The 16,551-nt window shown below is 55.8% G+C and overlaps 2 protein-coding genes across 11 annotated transcripts in view; both read right to left on the bottom strand.

Annotated features, from left to right (window-relative positions):
• Positions 1 to 1,657: 1,657 nt before the first annotated feature.
• Positions 1,658 to 13,227, bottom strand: DPYSL4 (dihydropyrimidinase like 4). Its single transcript, XM_014890679.2, has 14 exons — positions 13,160 to 13,227; positions 11,591 to 11,679; positions 11,128 to 11,312; positions 10,200 to 10,364; positions 8,724 to 8,785; positions 8,556 to 8,636; positions 6,985 to 7,053; positions 6,676 to 6,796; positions 5,900 to 6,056; positions 5,578 to 5,719; positions 4,363 to 4,533; positions 3,558 to 3,737; positions 2,410 to 2,581; positions 1,658 to 1,862 (listed from the first exon to the last, which is right to left on the bottom strand). Exons 1-14 carry the CDS (start codon positions 13,196 to 13,198, stop codon positions 1,771 to 1,773), a joined length of 1,725 nt encoding a protein of 574 aa, XP_014746165.1. The 5' UTR covers positions 13,199 to 13,227; the 3' UTR covers positions 1,658 to 1,770.
• Positions 13,228 to 14,325: 1,098 nt separating this feature from the next.
• Positions 14,326 to 16,551, bottom strand: part of JAKMIP3 (Janus kinase and microtubule interacting protein 3) — a 58,331-nt gene continuing 56,105 nt past the window's right edge. For all 10 annotated transcript variants that reach the window (XR_015805227.1, XR_015805233.1, XR_015805229.1 and 7 more), the window contains one exon: positions 14,326 to 15,889. The gene's annotated coding sequence lies outside the window, so the exon portion shown is untranslated. The remainder of the gene's footprint in view (positions 15,890 to 16,551) is intronic.

Below are 16,551 nucleotides of genomic sequence, written 5' to 3'. Positions count from 1 at the left end.
CTGCAGGAAAGCTGTCCAAAGGAATTAGGGCCAGTGAGCGTGTGGGGCCATGGGGGAGGTGTTTCCTGCAGGCTCTGGCTCCATCAGCAGGGGCTGCTCAGCCTCTCCTGGCACTGGCAGAGCTGCAGGGATGCTGCTGGCTCTGATCCTGCACTGGGAGGAGGCTGGAGCAGCTGTGCTGGCTCTGACAGCTCCCTGACACGGGGAATAAATAAATGTAAACCTCCCTCCGTGAGAGAGGGGCTGGGCTGGAGCCTTGGGCTGGCACAGAGCATGGAGGGACCTAAACTGGGTGGTGTGGGACAGGGAACAGGGTCATGGGGACCTGGCATGAAGCAGGCCAGCTGTGGGAAAAGGGAAAATTTACAGCACAGAACTTCCTCTGCAGGTGTTGGGGTGTCCCTGTCACCCCACAGACATGGGGGTGATGGGGAGGTCACTGCCATCAGTCTGTGACTTCTGCCTTTCCCATTCCTTATGGATTTCCCACTGCTCTATTCAGGAAGAAAAGAGGTCACAGAATCATAAATAGTTTGGGTTGGAAGGGACTTAAAGCTCATCTCATTACACCCCCTGCCATGGCAGGGGCACCTTCCACTAGATGTTAATTGCCTTGGTGCACTTTCTGGGAAAATCAGAAAATCAACAGACGAAATTATGTTAAAACTAAATATAAAACATCCAAACAAATACATTCCCATATGCTTAATGCAGAAATTGCTGCAGCATTAAGCTGTGAAATGTAGGTCATATCAGATAATAAAAAAAACAACCAAAAAACAAAACCATTAAATCCCTCCCTGGTTTACATTTGTGGGTTGATTCCTAATTCATGCATTTATGTGTCTAGAGCTGCCATATGTGTGATTCCAACACAGCAACCTGCAGGTCTGGGTGGGATGGCACAAACCTCACCCAGAAAAACTCAAAGGAAGAAAACACCAAGATGGACTCGGGTGGATCAACCACTTCCATCATTTCGTGGTTTCCAACCAAGTTTATTCCAAGCTAGGAGCAGACAGGAATGGAAAGTCATTCCTGGAGGTACATGCATGGCTCTATGGCCAGGGGTTCACTCTGGGTACACACCTTTAAATAGAATAACTGGGCTAGAATCATCTTTATAATAAAGTGTGTCTCATGCACCTGGCCTCCAAAGGAGCCCTGCTGTACTGGACTCACACTCACTTCTTGAAAAGCTCTGTAAATAATCTTTAAAAAACAAGGCTAACACAAGGACACTGGCCCATGGGCTGGCCAGGTCCTGGGGGGGCCAGCACCAGGACACGGGGCTGCACCTCCCCTGAGCTGAGACCTCGAGGGACACACGGTCTGGGGAGCTCCAGGAGCATGGCCAGGGTGGAGGCCACTGGCTGGGAGCCGTGGAAGGGATCACCCCTGGCTGGGAATCCAGGAAGGGCTCACCCCTGGAAGTGCTGTGATGGGAGCAGGCAGGGGGTGCTGCTGGAGAGGAGCGTGATCCAGCCTGGACGTGCCTTCATCTGCGCCCCGGGCCCCGTGCACAGGGAAGGGCTTTGCCAGCAGCAGGTGAGGAACAGACACAGAACCACGGGGACGCTGCCCCAGCACCACTCTACTCTACTCTACTCTTCTCTACCTACGAGGGAAGGGCGTCCACTCTGCTCCTCCTGCGGGGAGGGCGGCACAATGGCCCCTTCCCGGCGGGACACGGCAGGGACAGCGCCAGGACAGCGCCAGGGCAATGCCAGGGCAATGCCAGGACAGCGTCAGGACAGTGCCAGGACAGCGTCAGGACAGCGAGGTGATGTTGGACCTCCCTCCCGGCGGGGCCATGATCTTCTGTGCCGTGCGCCGGGCGATGTGATCATCGGCCTGGGAGCCTGGGGAGAGCAGAGAGCACAGCAGCCCCGCTGCTTCAAACAGCACAACCATAAAACTTCTCCTCAGGAAACACCAATAATTTCATCATATGTCATTTCAGACACTCTTTGGAATGGCTTTGCACACTTTGGAATGGCTGTGTTTGCCTGAACGTCTTCATTTTTCATTATTTCTTTCTGGGAGATTTATAAATGGCTTTCCTCTAAATGAATTTTGGATATAATAAAATGAGGGGACTGGTAACATTTATCAAATATGGGACCCATGTGCCAACCAGCTAAAGAAACAGTCTAGAAGTCATTTAACAGCAGAGCATTGGCTTTCCAAGCTCCTGACAGCTGCTGGGCAGGTTTCTGCAGAAGGAATGATGCTGAATCCCTGCTCCTGGAAACAGAGCCAGGCTTTGTGCGGTCACATAAATACTGTGGAACATTCCAGAGCTTTCTGTGCTGCACTTGCTCCCCTGGCTGCTGCCACGGGACAAAGTGCTTTACTAGAGAGCAGGACTGAAGTTTCTATCCCCCAGCCCAGCCCAGCCCCACGTACCGGACAGGCTGAAGCCAGACTGGTGCAGGTTGCGCACGGGTGGAGCCGCGGCTTTGCCGGCGCAGGGCACGGGGCGCGATGCCACGCTGGGCACCACGGCCCTGACACTGGCTGGCACCTCATGGACCGGCCCGTCGTACATCCCCCGGGGCACGCCGTGCACCTCGGCCAGCTGCACGGGGACGGACAGGGTCAGACACACGGACAGACACACGGACAGAGCCCCGGGACATCCCCCAGGGCACACCGTGCACGGGCAGCACAGCTCAGACACACAGGGATGGGCCATGGGGACATTCCAGCTGTGCCAGGGGACATTGCAGCTGGATCCAGGAACAGCTCTTCACGGGAAGGGCTGCCCAGCCCTGGCACAGCTGGTGGAGTGCCCATCCCTGCAGGGATTTCAGAGCCCTGTGGATGTGGCACTTGGGGACACGGGGCAGTGGTGGCCTTGGCAATGCTGGGTTGGAACCGATGGTCTTGAAAGGACTTTCAACTTGGGCTGGGAACCTCCAGGGATGGGGCATCTACACCTTCTCTGGGTCCCATTGCCACCTTGTAGGGAGCTGGCACATCCCCATCCTGCCCTCCAGGCACACCAGAGTCAGGGCTCCTGCCTGTGCAGTTCATTAATTTGGGTTACTGATCCCTGCCCTGCCTCGGTGTAGGATGCAGAATGACAATGTCTGCAATAGCACAGGGAAAAAGGAAGGACAGAGCTGTTCAGAAGCTCTTTACATATCTGCATGTCTTTGTGTCTCTCTGAAAAGCTGTGCCAGCACACAGGAGGATTTATCTGATTATTTCCAGTACCTGGAGGATGTCCCTGATTCTCCAACAGTTCAGACAGACACTGGGAATACAGCAACAGGAGCTGTTCTAGCACAGGTAGGAGAGGAATTCCTCCCTCTACCCCAGTACAAACAGGAAAACCCTTTTGCTTTGTCACATTTTTGCTTTGTAACATTTTAATGGGCTAATAAAACTGTCATTATTAGCTCTAATACTAAGAATTCTTGACTGAGGTGCCAGAAAGGAAAAGCATGAGCAATATTCCTGCTGCTGTTGCCATCACAGCAGCCCCAATACACTGCAGCAGAGAGATTGTGAGCAAACCACGGGATTATGGCAAACAAAACCCTCCTTACCCTGTTTCTTGCCTTTATCCTTTTATAAACGAAGTCGGGGAATGTCTTCCTGGGGATGAAGCGGCCTGAGCCCTGGCTGACACTCAGATTTCCATCTTCAAGGACAACTCTTCCCTGGCTTATGACCACGGTTGGGACCCCGTGGCACTCGGTGCCTTCAAATATGTTGTACTCCACGTTCTGGAAAAATCAAACCCTGATATTCAGTGCCTGCAAACAATGCCCCTCGTTTTTGTACACTGCTCCTCATGCAGCATCAGCCAGAACTAACTAACCCCTCGTATTTCAAAAGATTCCTCTTAGGAAGCAAACTGAAATGGAGGAAAATAAACCTTAAATATTAAACTACAGCAATAGTTTAATACTTCTAATAAATTGTATTATTATACTATTTATCTATTATTTACAGAATGTTTAAATTATGTTTATATTAATACCATTATATATTAAATGATAGCAATAGTTTAACACATATTAAACTATAACTAATACACATTACAGTTTACCAATAGTTCAATACTTCAGCACTTACACTTTTCTAGTCCACAGCAAATACACTGACCTTAAGATTTCCATACCAGATGCTGAGTGTCTTGGAGTGGTTATCCAGTACCAACCCCATCCTTTACAGCAATAAAAGAATATTTCCCCAGTATTTTTAAAAGCAAATGCAAGGTCCTTCATCAGTTTACCCACACAGACAGCTCCTCCCCTGCTGAATGATGTGATCTAGGACATGCATTGCTTTCCAGATCTCTTCTGACTCTAAAACCAGCCCCAGGAAATGATGGAAAAGATATTTTACCGAATTGTGTGTTTTTGCTGAGATGATTTTCGTAGCCTTGGGGTTCCAGAGCACCAGGTCTGCGTCGGAGCCCACAGCCACACGTCCCTTCCTGGGGTAGCAGTTGAAGATCTTGGCAGCGTTGGTGCTGGTCACTGCTACGAAATCGTTCTCATCCATCTTCCCAGGGACCTGGGGAGGGATGGGGAAACATCCCAGGTGGACACAGCCCTGTCCCCGCCCAGGGCAGGGTCCCTGGCCCCTGGGCTGTCCCACCAGTGCCCTGGTGGGTGAGGTCTGCACTACCAGGGGAAGGGGGGTGTGAGGATGAGCCTGGTCCCTGCGGGATGAAGGATACCAGAGACAGGTTTTATTTCCCTTGGACTCCAGGGGTTGGAGTCTCTGGAAAACAAAACCTTCACTGGTTGGCTCCAACTCCTGCATCTCAGGATCACTGAAGGACAGCCCGGGGAACAGAGACTGCAAGTGAACCTAACCAGTGCTGTTTATCATCTTGTCACCTTCAGAAAAGTTCCATTTCTCTTTGAACAAAGCCCACCTAAGAGGGGTTTCAGGGTGGCTTGGCTCCTGCAGTCCTGCAGGGACATCTGCTCTGGGGGATGCAGGACAGAGCCCCCCAGGGATGCTGCTGGCAGGGAAGTGTGCTGGGGTGATCCCACCCTCGGATCACAGCCCTGCTGCCAGGGACACCCTGAGGTGACACTGAGGCTTGTCCCCACTGCTGGGGCCTGGGGTGACCAGGCACTTGGAGCCATGGCCATGTCCCACAGGAGGGACACCCTCTCCCCATGCACCTCCCCAGGGCTCTGGGGACCACCATGGGACAGAACACGTCATCACCCTTGGAAAAAGTGCTGCAGAGACTCCCTGGTGACTGAGACAGCACAGGGTGGTCCCTACACAGCAGCCTTTGAAAGCTCCCTGGAGGCATTTCTGTGTCTCAGTGTCTTGTGAAGGCATTCCTGTGTCTCAGTGTGTCTCAGCAGCTCTGAAGCTGCAGCAGTGTCTAGACAGTGTCACCTCTCTGGCTCATCTGAATTAACGAGGCAGTGACAGCCCCAGCACAGGCACAGCTCAGAGTGCTCCCACATCCCAGAGTGCTCCCACATCCCAGTGTGCTCCACATCTCAGAGTGCTCCACATCCCAGAGTGATCCCACATCTCACTGTGCCCCAAATCTCACTGTGCCCCCCCCAGCTCCACACTGGCACGTACCACGCACTTCTCCCAGACTATGCACATCCTCTCCTCGATGCCGTTGGTGCCCTCGGGGATGAGGGTGAAGTTGTCCTTGCCCACGGCCTTCTGGGCAGTGCTGAAGGTGCAGTGGGCACTGCCCGTGACCTGCAGGTCCCCGCTGGGGAAAGCACAGGGCAGGGCTCAGGGAGGGGGCACTGGTGGCACCCCCAGGCTGGCAAAGCCCCCCTTGGGGGCACCAATGGCTGTGGGGTTCAGCCCCACAGGCGATGCTGGGGCTGTGAGGGGTGCCCAGGTGGGTGTGGCAGGGCAGGGTGCCCAGGTGTGACACGGCACCCACCTGGCCAGCAGAGTGCTGAGGTGCTCGGGCGTGCTGGGGTCGGGGCTCACGGGGGGGGACGTGACCAGGGCGGCGGCTTTGGCCCAGTTCTTGCTCCAGTAGTGGGAGCCGTCGGTGCCCAGGCTGGCAGTGATGGGCTCCCCGTACACCACGGTGCCTGCAGAGCAGGGGGGCAAGAGGGGCAGCACGGGCACTCTCAGCACTGCTCTACCCACACCCCACAGCTCCGCCTCCATCCCCGGCACTTCGGGGGGTCGCTGATCCTTCAGATTATCTCAGACGGCTGGGACACACTGTCACAGCAAGCTCGGGGTGTGTCTGTCCCCTCCCTGCCCCAGGCACACATTCCTGCAGGCTGGCATGCCTTCCTTTAAAGCAAACCCGGGTCTGTCTGGCAGCCACCCGGCCGGGGGAAGCCCTGACTGAGCTCCCCCTTCCACCCTGCTCCCCACAGGATTGATCCCAGCCCTTCCCCCTCCACCCCCAGCCACAATTTGGAGCTTGCTCCACATCTGTTTTTCATTCAGTTCACACCAAATGATCACAAGTGGATTATTCCCCGTTTCTCAGCTGTGTCTGCCAAGATGAAGTGTCACAGTTTCCAGCACATCCCTTCCAATCTTCCCAGCTCCAGGCAATTAACTCCAGCATAAGAGCATGAAAACCAGCAGGAGCCTCCGTGCCCTGGCAGCGTGGGGAGCTCACAATAAAAGGATTTATCAGAGCCCATGAGATTCCTGGCTGGGTTCAGGGGCTCAGTGACTGCCCAGTGTTACCTTTCCTCTTTGCCTGAGCCAGGACGTCTGCAGCACCCCTGCTCATGACCTTGGTGACATAGAGGGGACAGTTGGCCTGCCTGGCGATGGTGATGGCACGGAACACGGCCTCTGCCTCCACCTGCGGGCACAAGGACACGACACAGGTGTGCCAGCACACAGGTGTGCCAGGACACAGATATCCCATGATACAGGTGTCCCAGGACACAGGTGTCCATGATACAGGTATCCCAGCACACAGGTATCCAGGACACAGGTGTCCCAGCCCCTCAGCACAGCAGGGCCCAGAGCTCAGGCTGGCATTGTTACCTCCTCAGGGCGGCTCAGGACGTGCCCCTCTGGCCCCGTAATCCCCAGCTCCAGCAGCCTCTTCTGCTCCTGGGGACGAAGGAGAGAGCAGTCAGGGATGGGCACAGCCCACCTGGGCACCGTGGACACAGCACAGCTTGTCAGAGCCACCCGAGGGCAGGGGGAGGTGACAACCCCCCTGAGCAGGGGGGTCATGGGGCGCTGCACTGGGACACCCCACTCACCACGGGGCCACTGCCCAGGGACTGTCCTTGCTGCAGGAATGCTCCTGCATGGGAGCTGCTGTGTGCCAGCAGCACCTCTGCACCCTGCCACCCCTCACAGCCACAGCTCTGGAGGAGGGGACTCACACCCAGGGCAGCTCAGCTGAGGCTGCCCCAGCCCTGGTGCATGGCTACTGCAAAGGGACAGGGGCTAGCCAGCACCTGAGCCTGCTGGAGGAGGCAGGGCTGGGCACAGGGATGTGAGACTGTCACTGGGGTGCAGCAAGTGCCACGTGTCCCAAACACTCCTGTCCCTTTGCACTGCACCATGTGGCACAGAGGAAAGGGAACCCGCGGTGGCAGATGCTGAGATGAGCTCTGGGATGTCCCAGGTCACTCCCAGGCATCTGAACACAGATGTCCAGCACACAGCTCACCCTGTCCCCTCTGTGTCACTGACCCCCCCAGCCAGCTGGCACTGATGCAAGGATGTTATCCAACACCACGGAGCAGATCCCACGGGATCCTTTCAAGGAGGACCCTGCTCTTAGAGGGTGCTTATTTGTCTGTATTCTTGTCACAGTTTGTCCCCAGGGCGGAGGTGTCACCACGCTGGCAGTTTACAGAATCACTGCTGCAGCTCTGAGCTGCCTGGGTCACTTCATGCTGCACAGTCAGAGGAGGAACAGCTTCCAGACCAAATCCCAGGAGGTGGAATTAGCCTCTATCCTGTTTGTTCAAATAAACCCATTTGAAGGATTGGATCTGGCTTTCAGTTCAGCCTTCCTCCCACACCAGACTGAACCGTGAGCTCAAGGAACTGCCAGTCTACACCTGGTGTGTGACAGGCTGGAGCCAAAACTGTCTTTTCTACAAGTAAAAAGGAAAAATGAGGCCCACGAGCAGAGGCAGCGACACCAAGGAATTCCCCAGTGCTGATGGTGGAGTTCAATACTGCCACTGTCACAGACATTGCTGTGAAAGCCTCAAAGCTCCCGATGTTTTCAAGTAATCCAAACTCCTAAACACAACAGATAATGGGGAAAAGCATCACTGAAGGCGTTCAGTCACCCCTTAGGAACCCCCGAAGTGTTTTTTGGGAACCCAAGCACAAGTGAAAATCCATGGGGACCCTGATGATTCCCCAGGACACCCTGATCCCCCTGCACATTCCTCTGCCTGCACACGCTGCTACCTTGCTGTTCCCTGCAAGGCTTTGGGGCACCAGCTCCTGGGCAGGGACAGGGACGGGGACATGGACGGGGACAGGGGCAGGGATGGGACAGTGGCAGTGCCAAGGGACAGGGCCAGGGTTCTCCTCCCCGTGCCCTGGTCACCCCCAGGTGTCAGAGGACACAAACACGGCACCTCCTCGATGATGTCTCCGTTCTCTGCGTGCACTTGGGCGATGGCCCCCAGGTCCCGGATGATGCAGAAGATCTCGTACATCTGCCAAGACACAGCGGGTGCCCAGGTCAGCCCTGGCACCACCCACACCCTCTGTGAGCCGGTGGCTGTCCCTGTCCGGTGTCCTACCTGGCCATCGGTGCACTGCAGCTTGTCCTTGTAAGCCATGAACACCAGGAAGGAGTTCACACCTGGAAAAGAGAAAATGACACGTGTGGCTTTGTCCCTCGGAGAGCTCCCTGCCCCACTGTGGGCTGGGCAGGGGTGGCTGAACCACGGGGCTGTGCTGGTGAGGGTTACACTGGAGGCAAAGGCAACGGCTGCTGTGGGAAATGTCCCCACAAACACTGACCCCAAAGCTTGGGAGTTGTGAAAGACAATAAACCCCTCCTTGATGGTGCACCTGAACCCAAAAATGAAACCCCTGTGGTCCATGTTGGGGTTAGGTGCCCTCTGTGACTGCTCCAAATGCACACTCAGCTGCCTCACTCCCAGGCTGGATTTCCTCCAGTGCTGGCTTCAGTCTATGGCTTATCCTCAAATCTGGGACAAGGATGGAGGGACAGGACACCGGGAATGGCTTTAAGCTGGCCATGGGTAGATTTGGATGGGATTTGGGGCAGGAATTGTTCCCTGGCAGGGTGGGGATTGCTGTGGCTGCCCCTGGATCCCTGGCAGTGCCCAAGGCCAGGTTGGACATTGGGACAGTGGGAGGTGTCCCTGCCATGGCAGGGAATGGGATCAGGTCCTTTCCAAACCATTCCATGATTCTATGAAGTGCTGCTGTATTTTGTATGGATAGAGGCAATAAGCAATATCAAACCATGACCAAATTACAGCTGTATTTCATATGTGTTCCAAGGAACAGCTCCATTGCTTCAGCCACTCTGCATTTTAATAGGAAATTCACTGGGAATTTCTATGGTAATTGACCAATTAAACCCCTGCTTGCAAGACTACAAATTGCACTGAAGACATTTAGGTCTGCATTAGCATATCTGAAGGAAAATGCATTTCCAAACATGGCAATAGGTATTAATGAATGCATGAATCCCTGCTGCTCGGTCTGCTTTCCTGCTTTCCAGCCAGACATGTCCTGTGGATACCTCGGGAGCTACAGGAACCACTATGGAATGCTTAAAGCTGAGTTTCCTTCTCTAAGCCCTGCCTTGGACGTTTTTATTTAAATGTTTTTTTCTCTACATCATGTCAGGGTGGCCAACCCTGCTCCTTTAGTTTCCAAAACCCCTTTCCATGACCAGGCTGCCAATTGCCCAAAGGTGAGGGCACAGACCCAGATGTTATGGCAGGAATGGGTGCCAGTGTCCCCATCCACAGCTCCCTCCTGGATGGCCAAGGTTGGGAGGTCCCAGCTGCAGGGGAGGGAGCACAGCTGCCTGTGCACATCCCTGTGTGACCCAGATGTTATGGCAGGAACTCAGGGCAGTGTCCCCATCCACAGCTCCCTCCTGGATGGCCAAATCTGGGAGGTCCCAGCTGCGGGGAGGGACGTGGCTGCCTGTGCACGTCCCTGCAGCGCTGGGTGCTGGGGACAGCAGTGACCCTGCAGTGACCCTGACCCCGCTGGGGTCCCTGTGCCCTTACCCTTGTCCTTGACCAGGGCCTCCAGCTCCTCCCTGAGGCTCTCGTGCCAGCGTGGGATGTCCATGCTCAGGCTGTAGTCACAGCAGGCCTGGCTGCCAGCACGGCTGTGCCACTGCTCGTAGGTGGCCAGGAGGCTGCTCCCCGTGTCCGGGCACACGTGGTCAACTGTGGGGACACCGGGGTGAGGGACACGGGCACTGTGTCCTGTGGGAATGGACACTGCAGGGCCAGCTCGGCTTGAGACAGTGAGAACGATGTCCCGGACACAGCGATACAAACCCGACAAGCAAACCCCAAACTACGGCTCTGTCATCTTTGTCTCACCAGGGGGTGATCCCGCATTTCCCACGGGCAGCACCCGCTGCCCATCACCTCCCTCAGCCCTGGGCTGGGGGCAGCCCAAAGCTCCCATTCCCTGCAGAGCTGCCTGGGGGCTGGGGGGACTGGGGGGACTGGGGGGGCTGGGGAGGCTGGGGGGGCTGGGTGGGGAGCTCTGCCAGGACTGCGGACACTGCTCCACCACAGGGATCCTTGGGAATGGGACACGAAAAAAACAGAGAGCAAAGTCATTTACATTAACAAAAAATGGAGCCTGTGCTTAAAGCCGAGAAACTAAAAACAACTCCCCTCTTGCAAAGCTGTTAAAAACACATTAAAAGGTGTTTAAAGTGTTGTTCTGTGTTGCTCTCTGATGAGGTGAGGCAGGAGCAGACATATTTTTAATACAGATGTGTATTTTTAATATCCATGTGCAGCACAGGAAGGAGGCTGTGCATGGTACACACCTTTAATTATCTTTGTGAGGTTTTGATTTGCCCAGCAGAAACGAACATTTCTGTGCTAGCAAGGCAAACAAACACCCGTGCAGTGGCCGCGGGTGGATTTTGCTATGACACCGAGCGGGCTGTCGGGATGGGCTCCCCCTTACTGATCATGGTGGTGCCTCCTGCCAGCGCTGCCTTGGTGCCCTGGAAGAAGCCGTGGGCCGAGCCCGTGCCCGGGGCGGGCGCCTGCAGCCGAGTGTGGGTGTCGATGCCCCCCGGCATCACCAGCTGCCCGTGGGCATCCACGGTCCTGGTGCCAGCCGGCACCTGCAGGTTCTCTCCGATCTGTCTGCAAAGGAAACAACATCTCCCCTGAACCGGCAGCAGCTTTGAAGTGAGGATGCCAAAACCAGCTCTGCTGCCCCTCCCCAGGCTGCCAGAACTCTGCATGTTTTCCAGCTGCAGAGCTGCACCCGTGTGGGTCTTTCCTGACACAATTCTAAAATGCTGCCTTTGTTTTTCTAAAAGATTTTTAAGAAAAAAACGACAGGAAGGAACCTTGTTCAAATCCCAAGGCACCGTATCATTCTGAGAAATTACATTAGCAAATATAAATTTTTAACTTACTTTATTAAGCCATCCTCCACATAAACGTCTGCATAAAATGACTGATCATCGTTGACAATTTTTCCTCCTTTTATTAGAATCTGGTCACCCTAATGGGAAAAAAACCCCACAGTTTTTTAAAGATTCCTTTGTTTGGATTCCACTTTGCTCATTCCAAGCTTTAAATTAATCTAGCTTTAATACTTTCCCTCCAATCACTCAAGCCCAGTGACTACCCAGACTATTCCACAACTACATTTTGCAAGGGGAACTGTAAGAAATTGTGCCCTGAGCCCGGCAGCCCTGGGCACCCCCAGCTCCGAGGGCTGAGCCGCGCTCCTCCTCCCTCAGCTCCAGCTGAGCCTTTTCAGAGCATCTCATTAACCTGGTAATTTATTGCCATTCATTCGTTCTCTCAGTCAGAGGCAGATAAAGCCTCGAGGACTCGCCTCACTTCAAAGCCAGACAGTGGCACAGTTTTCAGATTTGCAGAATCTTCACCCAGAATCTTTAACTAGAAAATTTAGGAAGCAGCACCACTGATGTCTATATGGAACTGCAGCCTCATTTCAGAGGATTCCGTTCCTGCTCTCTGGTGTTGCCTGAAAAATTATCTCCAGTGCTGAAATGGGCAACACAAAGAGCACGGCACAAACCCAGCCGGGGGACGCCTGAGCACGTGGCAGCACAGCCTGGAGATGCTGCACCACAAAGAGCCGGGTCCTGAGCAAAACTGCCCAGAAACATTTCGGGGCTTGTTTAAAAGAGCATTACTGGCATATAAAAGGTGAATTAAAGAATTGAATTATTTTTTTTTTTAACTGTCAAGGATTTATTGACTCTATTGTTTCCCCTTGTCCCATAACATCAATCAAAAGAAGCTTCAGTGTTGCTGCCCCATGGGAGAGCCTGACGGCCCCTCCCCTTGTGGGGCCCATCTTCAGCCCATCTCCATCTTCATCCTCATCCTCACCCCATCCCCAGCGCCCCGGACCCGCTCCCGCAGCCCCGGAACACGGCTGGTCCCCGGCTCCCGCACCCACCGGGCTTTTCCCAAGGGAGTTCTGCCGCGAGCCAGCGAAAGGAGAAAAACCAAAACACACGGCATCGCAACCGAGCGATTTGTCCCGACTCCTGCAGGGAGAAGGGAATTCCCTCCCACGGGCCGGGGGGAGCCGCGGGGGGACAGGGCTGATGGCGAGCAGGAACACGGGGGGCTCAGAGGTGATCCCACACTGCCAAGCCCAATGTAACAGAGATAACGGAGATCCCGGAGCGCATCTCCCTCCCCGGGAGTACGGGGGGCAGCCCCCGGAGTCCGCCCGCCTTTGTCCCGCCGGGGCCAACCCGGGACAAAGCGCCGGCACCGCCGGGCTCCGGCCGGGCCCCGCAACAAAGGAGCGGAGCGGGGCGGCTGCACGGGGCAGGGCTCCGGCACCGGCACCGGCACCCCGGGCTCCGCTCCCCGGCTGTGCGGGACCGCCCGCCCCGCTCCATCTCCGCTGGCCGGAGCGACCCCCGGTTCGGTCCCGGTCCGGCCCGCAGCCCCCGCGGTCCCGCAGCCCTCGCCCCGTCTCGGGGAGCTCTCACCGTGCCGCGGGTCCCGCTCTTCCTGCCCGGCTGCGACATCGCCGCCGCCTCGGCCGCCGGTGTGCGGGGCTGCCGCGCGTGCCCGCGCCCGCCGCCGCGCGCCCCCGCCTGCGTGCGCGCCCCCGCCCGCCCCGCCGCGCGCACAGACGGAGCGGCGGGAGCCGAGCGGGGCTGGGGACAGCCGTGAGCCCCGACAGCCGTGAGCCCCGACAGCCGTGACCCCCGATAGCCGGGAGCCCCGAGGGAACAGCGGCTCCAGGGCCGTGCCCTGCTCAGAACGCGCCGCACGGGACGGCCAAGAGCGCGCTCCCGGTGCGGGCTCCCGCGGGACGGGATGGACCGGACGGGACCAGATGGGGCGGCAGGACAGGCGGACAGGTCTCCGGTCGCCCTCCCGGTGCGGTGCCGTCCGTGCCGGCTCCCAGCGGCGCCCCCGTCCCTGTCCCGTTACCTGCCGGCAGCCGTCGGGCAGCGCAGCAGGAGCGGCGGCTCTCGGGGGCAGCGCGGCCGCGGCGGGGCCAGGTTCGGGCTCGGGGCTCGGTCCCGCGTCGGGGTTCGGTCCCGGGTGGGTGTCGCGGCGGTGCCCCCCGACGGGTGTTGCTGTTCCGGAGGCAGCGAGCGAGGCGAAGTTCAGCGTCTTGTTGTCGAAGGCATCCTCCACGCTGCAGAACATTCCGCCGCGCTTCTGCCGCGGCCGCGGGCTGCCCGCACCCAGCCCCGCAAAGCAGGCGGGCAGAGCCTCCTCCTGCCGCGTCGACATGGGCCCGGCACGGCTGCGCTCTCCCTGCGCTCCTCTGCGCTCCCCCTGCTCCCCCTGCGCTCTCCCTGCTCTCCCCGCACTCCCCTTGCGCTCCTCCTGCTCTCCCTGCGCTCCCCCTGCTCTCCCCGCACTCCCCCTGCGCTCCCGCAGCCGCTCGCCCCGCGGAGCAGAGCCCAGCGCCGCGTTAAGAGCCGCCCAAGGACCCCCCGCCCCTCCCGTGCCCATCCACCCGTGCCCGTCCCCACGTACGAGGTGACATCTCGCAGCGCCTGCCATGGCACAGACAGCGCGGGGTTGGCTGTCCCGGGCATCGGTGAATTCCCCCCGCCCCGAGCCCTCCCGGGCATCTCCCGGTGTCACAGCCCAGTCCCCCCATCCCCTCAAACCCAAACCAGCTCGTCTAATGTGAAGGTTTAAAACAGATCTTTTTAATTAAAAGTTGACAATAATTTATGTATTTTACAAAGGAATAGAAAGTCTCTCGATATATATCATAGGAATCACAATACAAAAATATCTGTAAAATTCTCTAGTCGGTCGCTCCAGCCCGTTTTCGGGCTGTCGGTTGCTGTCGTAGCACTGAACCCAACGCTCTGTATTTTGGATATGATTCTGGAGTAGGATTAGAGGACACGGGTCACGGCACGCCAGCCAGCGGACCAAAAACCTCCATTTTTTCTTCCTTACGTTTTGCATATGTTTACAATAGTCCCTTTTTATAAACTGTACAGCACATCATACAGGGTTTAATACAGATATTCACACGGCGATTTCCTGAGTCGAGGCTCAATCTCCTCCTGTGCACAGCCGCGCTGCCGGCGAGGGGCACAGGGGGGCGAAGGAGCCGGCGTCGGTCCAGGGGCGTTTTCTCCTCCTGGTCAGGAATTCTGTCCACAAGCCATGTAAGGCACTCAAGGAATCACTGAAGGCTACAGATATTATAGAGCAGAGTACTGGAAATAACAGCCACATCCTCCAGCAGCTCCAACAAGAAGCCCCCGCCTGACGCACACACGGAGGGTTTGGGGCGAGGGGTGGCCCAAAACCTAACCCGAACCCAAAACTCCTCACAGAGCCCAGCCCTGGGCCACCAAAACTCCTCATACAGAGCCCAGCCCTGGGCCACTAAAACTTCTCACACAGAGCCCAGCCCTGCTCCAGGGCTACCAAAACTCCTCACACCGAGCCCGGAGGGATGCGGGCACGGAGCAGAACCAGCGGGATCCCTTCCCGGAGAGAGAAGGAACACGTGGATGCCAAGCTCCTGTCTGTGCATTTTTTTTTTTTAACAGTTCTGAAAACATTCTTTGAGCCGTTTTTTCTTTCCTATGTACAAAACTTCATACATATTTATAGTGACATATAGGTAAGTACAATCCCTTATTTACACACAGACCTGTCCTGTACATTTGGCTTTGTACTTTAAACCCCCAGGATTAAGGAAGTTAATCAGAAAACAGAACCGGTGTTTGGGACACACGAACGCACCTGGCAAGAGCACGTCCTCCATGAAGAGCCATGAGATGGACTCGAGCCACCTCCTAGCGTGCCCTTTGTCACCTCAACCACCACCTGCAGGGCTTCCAGTGAACACAGTATTTTAAGACATGAAGTATTTCAGTAGAACTCAAAGAGGACCCGTTTTAGGCGTGAAATGCAGAAGCAAAAATGCAGCTCATCCCAGAATCCCAGCACTGGTTTCGGTATCTGGTGGAACTGGAGCTTGTTAAATCAATTCTGTGATGGAATCAGATGCTGATATCAAAATCCACAGCCTTGGCCTTAAAACATCGCATCCCTTCAGTTCAAATCTCACACTTCTCTGACCAGCACACTTCCTTCTGTTTCTGCAGCTGAGTCCCCTGTGCTGGGTTAAAACATGGTCGATGTACGAGTGCAGGAAGAGGCTGAAGAACTTCAGTACCAAGGGGTTTTCTTCAGAGCTTTATAAACTCCAGAGGCACAGGTACCTACAGAATAAAATAAACACAAGGTTTAACTACAGCTGTGGTCCTCTCCTCCACATGGGACTTTTAATCCCAAAATCTACAACATTTCCATTCCATAGGTTCTGCTGGGTTGTGTTAAGCAGCTCTCAGTTAAGTCTAATTTGGAGTAGGCTTAGCCAGTTACTGCATTTTCCCTGGAAAAAAAGAGATCATTTATTAAATGTTAAATATACTGTTTTCTCTAGGCTGTGCCATACATCAAATCATTCATTTTCCTTAAGCAATACTCCCCTAAGAGTTCTGGGTAACACTGAGAATATGGTGATGATAGTGATGAATGATGAATTTAAAATCTGCCCCATCTGACAAGCTCTGAGTTCATAACCACGGAGCCAAATTCCAGCTCCCCAGGGGAGGGGAGGAGGCACAAAGGTCATGGTGCCCGTGGGTGGGAGGGGGCGGCTGCAGCTGCCCTGACCCTCCCTGTGCAGCCTCCTTGGCCCCGTGTCCCTGTTCCCACCTCACACCCAGCCACGGGAGCCAGGGGAATTCCTGGGGAACTCGTCTGGCCAGCAGAACAGCCCAGCCAAGGCTGGAAAGGAGAGAATCCCCCATTCCCTGTCCCTTCTCCCCCAGACCCAGCAGCAGATGAATTTTCCTTCCTGGCGCAGCCCCTGCACTGT

This window comes from Sturnus vulgaris, chromosome 8, assembly GCF_052056855.1.
Source record: "Sturnus vulgaris isolate bStuVul1 chromosome 8, bStuVul1.hap1, whole genome shotgun sequence".
Lineage (NCBI taxonomy): Eukaryota > Metazoa > Chordata > Aves > Passeriformes > Sturnidae > Sturnus > Sturnus vulgaris.
Note: the sequence above shows the minus strand (reverse complement) of the source record. Positions and strands in the feature narration are given on the sequence as shown.

Excerpts from the sequence above, each read along its gene's own strand:
- DPYSL4 (XM_014890679.2), bottom strand. The coding sequence starts at position 13,198 with ATGTCGCAGCCGGGCAGGAAGAGCGGGACCCGCGGCACG. Across the intron at positions 6,057-6,675 it reads GGCTCAGGCAAAGAGGAAAG|GCACCGTGGTGTACGGGGAG; the intron begins GTAACACTGGGC and ends CCTGCTCTGCAG. Across the intron at positions 1,863-2,409 it reads GTCTGGCTTCAGCCTGTCCG|GCTCCCAGGCCGATGATCAC; the intron begins GTACGTGGGGCT and ends TGCTCTCCCCAG.